Below are 12,020 nucleotides of genomic sequence, written 5' to 3' on the forward strand. Positions count from 1 at the left end.
ACCCAGGCAGACATGGAGTAAGAAGTAAAGAAAGGCATATAGAAATAGAGAATGTAGTGAAGAGGCGAGCAGGCCTTCTTTTCGTCCTGCCCGGCTCCCACACTGCTAGCTTGGCCCCAGAATAATTACACGGAAACTGTAATTATTTAACATTTAAAGACTGCCTGGCCGGGCGGTGGTGGCGCACGCCTTTAATCCCAGCACTCGGGAGGCAGAGGCAGGCAGATCTCTGTGAGTTTGAGGGCAGCCTGGTCTACAAGAGCTAGTTCCAGGACAGGAACCAAAAGCTACGGAGAAACCCTGTCTCGAAAAATCAAAAAAAAAAAAAAAAAAAAAAGACTGCCTGACCCATTAGTTCCAGCCTCTTATTGGCTAATTCTCACATCTGCTTTAACCCGTATTTAGTAATCTGTGTAGCACCACAAGGTGGCAGCTTACTAGGAAAGATCCTTACTTGCGTCCGTCTCGGGTCGGAGAATCATGGCATCTGCCTGACTCTGCTTCTTTCTCCCAGCATTCTGTTCTGTCTGCTCCGCCTATCTAAGCTGCTGTTCTATCAAAGGCCAAGGCAGTCTCTTTATTTGACCAATGAAAGTAACACATAGACAGAAGACCCACCTACATCAAGAGAAAGTAACACATAGACAGAAGACCCACCTACATCAAGAGAAAGGTAAAACCAGGGGTCAAAAAGTAGATGAGAGGGGGCTGGAGAGATGGCTCAGAGGTTAAGAGCATTGCCTGCTCTTCCAAAGGTCCTGAGTTCAATTCCCAGCAACCACATGGTGGCTCACAACCACCTGTAATAAGGTCTGGTGCCTTCTTCTGTCCTGCAGGCATACACACAGACAGAATATTGTATACCTAATAAATAAATATTTAAAAAAAAAAGTAGATGAGATAACTTAAGTTGAAAAGTTGGCTAGCAATAAGCCACACAAAGACTGGGCATTCATAGGAAAGAATAAGCCTCTATGTGTATTTACTTGGTAGCTGGGAGCCGGGCCCCCCAAAAACAAAGAGCCAAAAGAATAAAAACAACCAACTACAGTAAGGTGTCAGAACTGATGGATGTTTCCTTTGCTTAGCTTAGGTGGTTGGAGAAAAGGCTGTTGTGATGTTTGAGTTGAGACTTCTCCAAGAAAGAAGCCAGTTTGCATGTAATTCTAATACTTGTAGATTTAACGTGTGCACACCAGCATGAGTGTATGTGCATGTATCTTCAAGTGCCCACTGAGGCCTAAAGAGGGTGTCAGATCCCCTGGAGCTAGAGTTATAGGGGTTTGTGAGCTGCGTGATGTTGGTGCTGGAGACTGATTCCCTGTATTCTGAGGAGCACCAAGTGTTCTTAACTGCAGAGCCATCTCTCTAGTCCCCAGTACTCTCAATTCACGTTGAAGGAGTGAGGATTACCCAGCTAACCTCTGCCATAGTGTGAGACTGTCCAGGTAGGTGGGTGGATGAAGGAAGAAAACCTAACAAAAACAAAGTTGGTTTTGAGCACCGATGTCTGGGGGCCAACTCCAGCTCTAGAGAGATGCCTCTCTATCATATATCTGTCTGTCATCTGTCTATTTTTCATCTATCTATCCATCCATCTATACACCTACATTTATTCTAGTGTTTTATTTAGATTCTTTTTCTCTTTTCCATCTATCCAGGCTTCTTCACTCTTTGATAGGTGTTTCTATGTTTTCTTTTTTGTGTGTTTTCCTTTTTTGCATGTGGGGTAGAATTCATTTTTTCTAGAATGGTTGACAATCTTTCTTAGCACTGTTCATTTCCTTAATATTTTATGTGAATATTTTCAAGCATGTAAAAGTTGAAATTCTGTAGTAATATACCCACATGTGAGTCCTACCATCAGTTCTTATTTTATTTTATGTGTATGCTTACTATGTATGTGTAGGTACCCATGGGGTCCAGGAGAGTCTGATCCCTTACAGTTGTCGTTATAGTTAGTTGTGAGTCGTGTTCAGTTCCTAATACCCTTATATTCATGTAAGAACCTTATATACATATGTATATGCACACACATACATATATACATATTTGTATTATTTTATTTTACATGTATGGGTGTGTTGTCTGTAGGTACGTCAATCCACCTTTTGTGCATTACCCTCAGACTCCAGAAGAAGGCATCAGATTCCTAGGCTTAGAACTACAAATGATTGTGATCCACTATGCGGGTTCTGGGAATCAGACTCGGGTCCTCTCTAAGATAGCAGCTAGTACACTTATCTGCTGAGCCATCTCTCCAGTCCCACTAATACATTTTTAACAGGTGGCAGTGGTTCGTTTCAGTGTTTAGTTTTTCTAGGTATGATCAGCACCTTGCTTTATAACAGTCTAGTCTGGCTTACTGCCGACTTGCAGTCTCTAGTACACAGAGATGTTTCCTTCTCTAGTCTGGCTTACTGCCGACTTGCTGTCTCTAGTGCACAGAGATGTTTCCTTCTCTAGTCTGGCTTACTGCCGACTTGTCTCTAGTGCACAGAGATGTTTCCTTCTCTTCTGCGCTCACTCGCTTTTGAGGACGAGTCTCATATAGACCAGGATGGCTTTGAACTCAGAGAAGTCCACCTGCTTCTTCCTCCCAAATTGTGGAATTATCCACGTATCCACCAGCTTGGTTTCTTTCTCTGATTTTCAGAAGTTGAACTCTGATGTGTCTAGGCTATGGCTCTTTATCATTTCATTCTCTTTGGAATTAATTCAAGTTCTCTTATTTGTTAAGTAAGTCTCCTTATTTGGTAAGCATAGCCTATCATTTCTCCAAATACTTTTCTATCTTTTGCAGTTCCTTACATTTTAGGTGCTATGGTAATCTGTAGACTTCAGATACTTTGTGTTCATCTTCCTTCCTCTTCCACTTTCTGCACTGAAGAGTAAACCTGTAGCTTCACACATACAAGGCAGATTCTATACTAGTAAACTGCTTTATTCTTCAAACTAAATAAACTCAACTTGTGTATAAGTTTATAGGGTCACTCTGCTACCAATTTAAAGCTGTTCATGATCCATCAACTTCCATGAATTTAGTTATTATTTCCAAATGCAAATTGTAGATTTTAAAAATTTTTATTGATATATTTACTGGAACACTTATTTTTAAAATGATTTTTATTATGTATACAGTGTTCTGCGTGCATACATGCTTGCACATCAAGGGGCACCAGATCTCATCCTACACACCTGTGAGCCACCATGTTGTTGCCAGGAATTGAACTCAGGACCTCTAGAGGAGCAGCCAGTTCTTTTAACATTTGAGCCATCTATTTAGCCACCTGGGTGGATCACTTTTATGGTTTCTGTTATTTGGACATGAAATAGAGTTTTTTAAATTTGTGTTTAGTGAATAATTTCTTTGATAGTATTCATCAGAATGATTTTTAAAATTTTATTTTATGTTCTTGTACCATGTGCATGCCTGGTGTCCATGGAGAACAGAAGAGAACTTTAGATCTAGTGGAACTGCAGTTACAGTTGTGAGCCATCTTGTAGGTACTGGGAACTGAACCTCAGTCCTGACAGAGCAGCCAGTGCTTTTAACCACTGAGCCATCTTTTCAGTTCTTCTATGATGGTTTTGTCAGCTGCCCTATTTCCTGTCAGGGACTGTATGTCAAAATTTGTTTGGCTGTAATTTGTTTGTTTTTTTGAGAACTAGAAATTTTAAGTAGCTTGCTATTCTGTATTACCACTGAAGTCTGCTTGCTCACTGAACTTTTGTGATCAGCTGATTTCACATTTCATGCACTGAAACCCCAAATCTTCCCTTGCTGAGGTTTCTGTGGCTATAATGGAATCCCCTGCCCCAAAGGTCAGTCTTGGCTTTGCTAGGCAAATGCTCTATTTCTGAATTGCATCATTAGCCCTAGAATGCATTTGGCGATTTTGGTTGAGTTTTTGATAGTAGGTTTAAGGTAGTGTTTTATTATATACATACATACATACATACATATATATTATTATACATACATACATACATACACACATATATATATCTCCCATGCTGTCCTCTAACCCAGGATGTTCCTACCTCTCTCTCTTAAGTAGATTGTTTAAAGACTGACTAATACAATGTTTTCTTCTAGTGATCATTCAGGGTATGTTCGGCCAGTACCAGTACCACGCAGCTTGAACAGTGATATTTCCTATTTTGGTGTTGGAGGCAAACAGGCTGTTTTCTTTGTTGGACAGTCAGCCAGAGTAAGTGATTTTTTTTTTTTTTCAGTAAAAACCTATGAAGTATTTTGGGATTGACAAATCTCACTAGTAAGGGGTTAATGTATCTTTTCAATTGTTGGACAGATGATAAGCAAGCCTGCAGACTCCCAGGATGTTCATGAGCTTGTGCTTTCTAAAGAAGACTTTGAGAAAAAGGAAAAAAATAAAGAGGCAATATATAGTGGATACATTAGAAACAGAAAGGTACAGTACATTTTTACAGCTCACAATTAATTACACATATATTCTTTTGACTGCATAATGGGACAGAATGTTTTTCTGATTTTAAAGACTTGACTTATAGTTTTATATTTTACTTTGAAAAGTAGCAAAATAATCATTGTTGGTGTTTTTTTTTTTTTTTTTTAGCTAAATCTTTCCACATAAGTTAACTTAGGAAACTTTCTGTAAACTACTTAAAAAGTTGCAGACCTTGGTTGAAATTTGTGTGAAAATTTTTTTGATATTTTATTCATTTATTTTGTGTGTGTGTCAGTGGACAGCATGAATTAGTGTGTTTCAGGGATCAGATTCAGGTAATCAGGGTTGGTGTCAGGTGCCTTCCTGACTGAGCTATCTTTCTGGCCCAGATATGAATTTTAAAATTTTATTTATAAAATAATAATAGAAACCATGTAAGAAAATAGTGTTTGAAATAATGTATTTTGAGGAAGTTGGAACTTTAGAGGCATGAGATTTTGTTACAACTGTGTCCTAACACTTGGATGTATCCCTCCACATATACATCTACACATGATAAAAAAAAAAATCTTTAAAACACAAGCAACAATTTAAAAATGTCTTATTTGAAATGAATAATGTGTGGGAAAGCAAACAAAATACTCGCAAGTATCAGAGAAAGGTGTTGATAACATTTTGGTAAGTTTCTTTATATTTATAGTCCAGTGCTTTGAAAATACGTGTGCATAGAGCTCTGACCCCACATATCCTACATCAGCATCTTGAGAATTCCTCATTTAGAAAATGTTTTTATATGCAGTGCATTCGGAAAAGAGTACGGGTGCTTTGTTTGCATGTTTTTATCTGTACTACATGTGTGCATGGTACCTGAGACCAGAAGAAGGTATTTAAATAGCCTTATAATATTTCTATTTCTGTCACTTTATTTCTGCATTTAGTGTTCCTGAAAGGTTTCCTTGTAATTATAAACAGTGTTTGGTTATCTTTGGGTAGCATTTTTCCCAAATTGCAGATATTTTTTTTCCCTACAGATTGTTAGAATTTGAATAGCTGTGAAGATTTGAACTCCTTGGCTTTTCGAGACAGGGTTTCTATGAAACAACAGCCCTTGCTGGCCTGGAACTAGACAGGGTTTCTATGTAACAACAGCCCTTGCTGGCCTGGAACTAGACAGGGTTTCTATGTAACAAGAGCCCTTGCTGGCCTGGAACTAGACAGGGTTTCTATGAAACAACAGCCCTTGCTGTCCTGGAACTAGACAGGGTTTCTATGTAACAACAGCCCTTGCTGGCCTGGAACTAGCTCTATAGACCAAGCTGGCCTTGGATTCACAGAGATCCACCTGCCTATGTCTTCCAAGTGCAAGGCGTGTTCCACCACTTTTTGGCTGGCAATTTGAACTTTGAATATGTTCATGATATGTTAAATTTTTTTTTTTGTCTGAGAATGAAACTCAGAAATCAGTGGTTTTTGTATTAAAATACCTACTTGACCAATTCCTTATTTTCTTGTTGTTTGTGGCCTGCATAGGCTCATATTTGAATCTTTGGGGGAAAGGGTTAGGGGCTATAGCCTTGTTGGAGGAGGTATATCACTGAGGGTTGGATATGGGGTTTCAAAAGCCCATGCCATTCCTAGTTAGCTGTTTCTGCCTCGTACTCCACAGACTTCAGCGACTTCACCAGCACCATGGCTGCTGTTGCTTGATGCCATGTTCCCCACTGTGATGGTCATGGACCCTACCACCTTCTGAAACCATGGGCCCCAATTAAATGCTTTCTTTTGTGAGTTGCCATAGACATGGTGTTTAAATCACAGCAGTAATAACCAAGCCGGGAGTGGTGGTGCAAGTCTTTAACCCCAGCACTCGGGAGGCAGACGCCAACCTGGCCTACAGAGCAAGTCCAGGACAGCCAAGGTTACAGAAAGCAACCCTGTCTCTAAAAACCAAAAACCTACAAAAAAAAAGGGGAGTGCAGAGGTGGGGAGGAGAGGGCCAGAAGTTTGTACATACAATATTATGGCATTGCTATGATAGGCCTGACTAAGCTGTGCTCTGTTTGTCTGTCTGTTTGGGAAAAGTGGAGACACTTTAGGACTTAGGATTTAAAAAAGCAGTTGAATGCTGTAAGCAGTGCTTAAAGGGCCATCCTTGTATGAGCCTGGAAAAAAGTAATGCTGGGAGAAAGCCCAATTCTCTCCAGTCCGACTTTTTTTTTTTTTAAGAGTTAAGGGGGGGGGGCTGGAGAGATGGCTCAGTGGTTAAGAGCATTGCCTGCTCTTCCAAAGGTCCTGAGTTCAATTCCCAGCAACCACATGGTGGCTCACAACCATCTGTAATGGGGTCTGGTGCCCTCTTCTGGCCTGCAGGCATACACAGAGACAGAATATTGTATACATAATAAATAAATAAATAAATAAATAAATATTTTAAAAAAAAGAGTTGAGAGGGCATTCTAGTGAATACTGAATCTGCTTGAAGTTTATTTTTCATAGCCCTTTTATACCCCAAGCCAAAGGGGAAGATGAAAGGACTTTTTTAAAATCATGATACAAGGAGCAAACAAGGGTGATTACTTCCTTATTATTCAAAATATCTAATAGCTATGTCCTAAGTCAAACATCCTGTTATTTGGAGCAAAACATCCAGTAGCTCCTCCTTAGACCAAACATCCTGTTATCTAGGCAGGACATATAGTAACTTTACCTCATGCTAAATATCCTGTTGCTTGAGCAATAATAGGCTTAAACTCTGACCTTATGTCAAGATGGAGCCACTTGTATGGGCCTCCATGCTTGACTCCACGAGGAAAGCCTGTGAGAGGCTATAGGTGAAAGTGCAGCCCCGTTGCAATAGAAGACCTCGACATTTTGGAGATGCTAGTACCATGGGATGATCACCAAGGACGGTGGTCTACCAGTGGAGTGGAGCTAGTTGGAGCCTAGTGGATCATGAGTGGATCCCAGATGATTGAACATTGAATTATTTATACTGTTGGATTTTAGTTTTTCTTGGTTGAGATTGTGATAGTGCCCTGGTTCTTCCCTCTTTTTTTTCTCTTTAATTTTTTTTGTTTTGTTTTATTGAGTTATATATTTTCTTCTGCTACCCCTCTCTTCCCCCCCTCCCCTTCTACCCTCTTATAATATCCCCATGCTTCTAATTTACTCAGGACATCTTGTCTTTTTCTACTTCCCATGTTGGTTAGATCCATGTATGTCTCTCTTATGGTCCTCTTGTTGTCTATGTTCTCTGCGACTGTGAATTGTAGGCTTTATGTATTTCTGGGTCTGTTACTTCACTCAATATGATATTTTCTAGATTCATCCATTTGCCTGCAAGTTTCAAGATGGCACACTTAAACATAATAAAGACAATGTATAACATCAGACTAAATGGAGAGACACTCAAAGCGATCCCACTGAAATCAGGAACAAGATAAGGTTGTCCCCTCTCTCCATATCTAGTCAACATAGTACTTGAGGTTCTAGTTAGAGCAATAAGACAACAAAGGAGATCAAGGGGATACAAATCGGAAAAGAGGAAATCAAACTATCATTATTTGCTGATATGATAGTTTACATGTGTGACTCCCAAAATTCTACCAAGGGACTTCTACAGCTGATAAATACTTTTAGTAATGTAACAGGATACAAGATTAACTAAAAGAGAAAAGTAAGAAAGAAACCCAGTAGCCCTAATTTATACAGATGATAAATGGGCTTAGAAAGAAATAAGAAAACATCACCATTCACAATTGCCCCAAATAGCATAAAATATCTTAACTAAACAAGTGGAAGACTTGTATGACAAGAACTTTAAATCTTTGAAGAAAGAAATTGAAGAAGACACCAGAAAATGGAAAGAGACCTTTTTATCTGTCTGTCTGTCTGTCTTTGATTTTTTGAGACAGGATTTCTCTGTAGCTTTGGAGCCTGTCCTGGAACTCACTCTGGAGATCCAGCTGGCGTAAAACTCAGAGATCTGTCTGTCTCTGCCTCCCGAGTGCTGGGATTAAAGGCACTGTCCGTCTGACCTTGGAGACTTTAGTGGACTGGGTTTCTTTTGCAATATGATTGGGCTACAAGCTGTGGGAACGTGGGAGTGGAATGCAGTGGTTTAAGAGTGGTCGTCCCAGCTGGTAGAACTGTTCGTGTAGGAGGTATAGCCTTGTTGGAGGACGTGTGTCACTGGAAATGTCAAACGCACCAGGCTTTGCATCATGCTTGTGGAGCAGATGTAAGCTCTCAGCTACTGCTCAGTGCCATGCTCCCCACCATGATGCTCATGGACTCTACTAAGGAATCCTTGAAAGCATGAGTTCCCCAAACTAAATATACTTTGTTTTCTGAGTTGCTGTGGTCGTGTTGTCCCTTCACAGCAATAGAGAGGAATCCAGACAGTTTGTTCATATATTTGCTTTTTGCTTGTTTGACTGAGTCAGGGCCTTACGTGTTATCTGTGATAGTCTGGTACTCATAGCCCAAGCTGTCATTGAACTCAGTAATCTGCCTCAGTTTGCAGAGGGCTGAGCTTAGTCTCCAGACATGCTGCATATATTGGCTGCTCTTTTGTTGAATGTCTTTTCTATTGCTGTGATACAGTGTGCTGACAAAAGCAACTTAATCAAGAATAAGTTTATTCTGGCTCACCATTGTAGACTAAAGTTCATCCAACTAGGGAGGTCTCTGAGAGGCAAGAGTTTGGGGCAGCCTGCCACATTGCACCCTCAGTTCTGAAGTAGTGCTCAGCTCTCTAAATATTTAGTTCAGTATCCTGGCATCTTAAGGTGGGTCTTCTAACACTGTAATTAGCCCAATCAAGACAATCCCTCACAGACATTCCCAGAGGGTAACCTAATCACGACAGTTCCTCCTAGGTGTGCTTGGCTAGCTTGCCTCTGGGAAGTCTAGAGTCCGCCAGGTTGACAGCAGCTCTGCTTTTTGTTGTTTTCCCCGAGTGTTAAGGATTGAATTCAGAGCTGCAAACACTTCTTGGGTACCAGTGGTACTTACTCTTGTTTTTATTTATAATCTTGTGCGGGGGCTGTGTTTGTGCATGGGCTTGCAGTTGTACATACAGACCAGAAGAAGCGTCTGATCCCCTGGAACTTGAGATGTTGGTGGTTAACCAGAAGACACCTGATGAGGGTGCTGGGAAACGAACACATTGCTCTCTTTCTGTCACATCATCCCTCCTGCCCCTTTTGAGTAGTTCTTTCCAGCTGTTTCAGTTGAACTTCCCTCCCCTTGATTTGCTATTTCCAGAATGTGAGTGGATTTGAGGCTCTTTGTAGGGAGCAAATGGAGTCCTTAGCGGATGTGCGCTGTTGACACGAGCAAAGCCTCTGACCTGTGGGAGAATGGCAGTGCCTTCCCTTGAAGGTTAGGTTCATGGAAATGGCAGTATCTCCTCTTGATCAGAGAGTGCTCACAAAATGTCTACTGTAGCTTCCTCCCTCTAAAGCTAATGGCTTGAGGACTGTTCCAGTACAGAGACTGTTCATTTTAGGAAATTGTCCGTTTCCTTGTTCAGCTGTATATAGTAACACCCCCTCTCTGTTCAACTGTATATAATAACCTTCTTGGGTCCTATTGCTTTGCCCTCGGCCTAGTTTACTGATCTCAGCTTCTCTGTGTGTCTTGTCTATTTACCCCATTTTTATTCCTAGCTTTGTCTGGCCTGGAACTGATTGTAGCTTAAGCTGGATTCAAATTCAGAGATCAGCCTGCCTTTATGTCCCAAATGTTTGGATTACAGGCATACACTACCATGCCCAGTATTAAAGATTGTTTTTGAAACATTAAAAATAAACTATCTGAATCACTTTAAAACTTAAATATGATTTTAATTATAGATGATTAAATCTGTTGTGTTTGTATTCACCCTTTTAGCCAGCTGATTCTGTTCACATTACAAATGATGATGAAAGATTCCTACACAATCTTATTGTAGAGGAGAAAAAGAAAGATAGCTTTACTGCTGTGGTTATTACAGGGGTGCAACCAGAACACATACAGTACTTGAAAAATTATTTCCATCTTTGGACACGACAGTTAACGTAAGTAATTTGGTTCTAGAAATGTTTCTGCTTACTTTTTTCTTTTTCTTTTTCTTTTTTTTTTTTGAGACAAGCTGTTGCTATGAATCCCCACTGATCTGGAACCCTTCCCATTTTTTTCCCTTCTGACTTCCAAGTATTAGGATTACAGGCATGGAAACCTAGCTTAAAATTCACCCTTTGCCCCTTTTAGATACAGAAATAATTAGAGATATATTGACCTCTCTTTGGTCTAGTATTCTTCACATTGGTACATTGTACACTATTCTCATGTTGAATTTTAAAGGGTTATTCATTTATTTATTCAAAAATAAAATAGATTTCTTCATGTTTTCAGTATTGACCTTGAAGCACAAGTGTTTTGACACCTGCTACAAAGTAAAGAACAGTTTGAGAGTTGGTCCTGCTCCAGGGCCATTCTCATGTCACACTCTTGTGCTTCTTCCCAGAGGTGTAATCTTCCAGACTGTTTCTTGTTTTTTCTGTTTTCTCTCACTGTAATCCTTTGATTCATGTCTATATCTTCAGTGTCTACAAGAATATCTACTACGTAGTAATAAGTGCTTAACAGATTAATACATTTAGCTCATTGAAATAAGAAATGTACAACCATTTCTTAAAATGTCCTATGTTAATAATAAATAATACTAGATACTAAAATATCATTCTATTATTCCAATGAAATCTATGATTGTATATTTGATTGTATATTGACCAAATCAAAAGATTTACTTTAATTTTTCCTGTATCTCTAAATATTTACTCTTATTAGATTGTTTACATAGTTTTCATTAGTCTGGAATCCTTTCAAATGGGTATATCTTCACAAGATTAACATTTAAAAATCATCTAGTGTTCACTCCAAAGTCTATTATACTTTAGTCTGTATTATATACACTTACATATTAACTGAGTTTACATTTTTTGTTTTTTTATAGGAAAAAATTGACTCAGGAATACCTTTTTTCTTGAGATTTCTGTTTAATTGCCTGACATATTTATGTAAGAAATTGGATTCTCGCCGGGCGGTGGTGGCGCACGCCTTTAATCCCAGCACTCGGGAGGCGGAGGCAGGCGGATCTCTGTGAGTTCGAGGCCAGCCTGGTCTACAAGAGCTAGTTCCAGGACAGGAACCAAAAGCTACGGAGAAACCCTGTCTCGAAAAATCCAAAAAAAAAAAAAAAAAAAAAAAAAAAAGAAATTGGATTCTCTTTTCTAAGTATATAGTAGCTGCCCTTTATAGTTTCTTTCCACTGAAGAAATTATGTATACAAAATGTATATAGTATGTTCTAATAAAGAATAACATAGCCTATTTTGTTCTTTAAGTATGGTCTCAAACATTGACAATTTTGAAGAAAAATAATGATGTTTTAGTGTTTTCTTTATGTTAGTATTATTTTAGAGAGTAGCTAGGGTGATAAACATTGTTCTCTCTGCCTCTCTCCCTTGCTTTTTCCTACCCTCTCTTTGCCTCTCGTTCTTTAGAGAAAAGTTCTCACTGTGTATCTCAGGCTGGCCTGGAA

At 39.4% G+C, this 12,020-nt stretch overlaps 1 protein-coding gene across 1 annotated transcript in view; it reads left to right on the top strand.

Annotated features, from left to right (window-relative positions):
* LOC121458940 (structural maintenance of chromosomes flexible hinge domain-containing protein 1) overlaps nucleotides 1-12,020 on the top strand; it is a 142,679-nt gene that overhangs the window by 26,301 nt on the left and 104,358 nt on the right. Inside the window, exons 6-8 of the mRNA XM_041668368.1 lie at nucleotides 4,100-4,214; nucleotides 4,317-4,436; nucleotides 10,329-10,495. Coding sequence (XP_041524302.1) covers nucleotides 4,100-4,214; nucleotides 4,317-4,436; nucleotides 10,329-10,495 — 402 coding nt within the window. The remainder of the gene's footprint in view (nucleotides 1-4,099; nucleotides 4,215-4,316; nucleotides 4,437-10,328; nucleotides 10,496-12,020) is intronic.

This window comes from Microtus oregoni, unplaced genomic scaffold, assembly GCF_018167655.1.
Source record: "Microtus oregoni isolate MIOR12 unplaced genomic scaffold, Mior012 000018F_ref0000195, whole genome shotgun sequence".
In the NCBI taxonomy this organism is placed as follows: Eukaryota; Metazoa; Chordata; class Mammalia; order Rodentia; family Cricetidae; genus Microtus; species Microtus oregoni.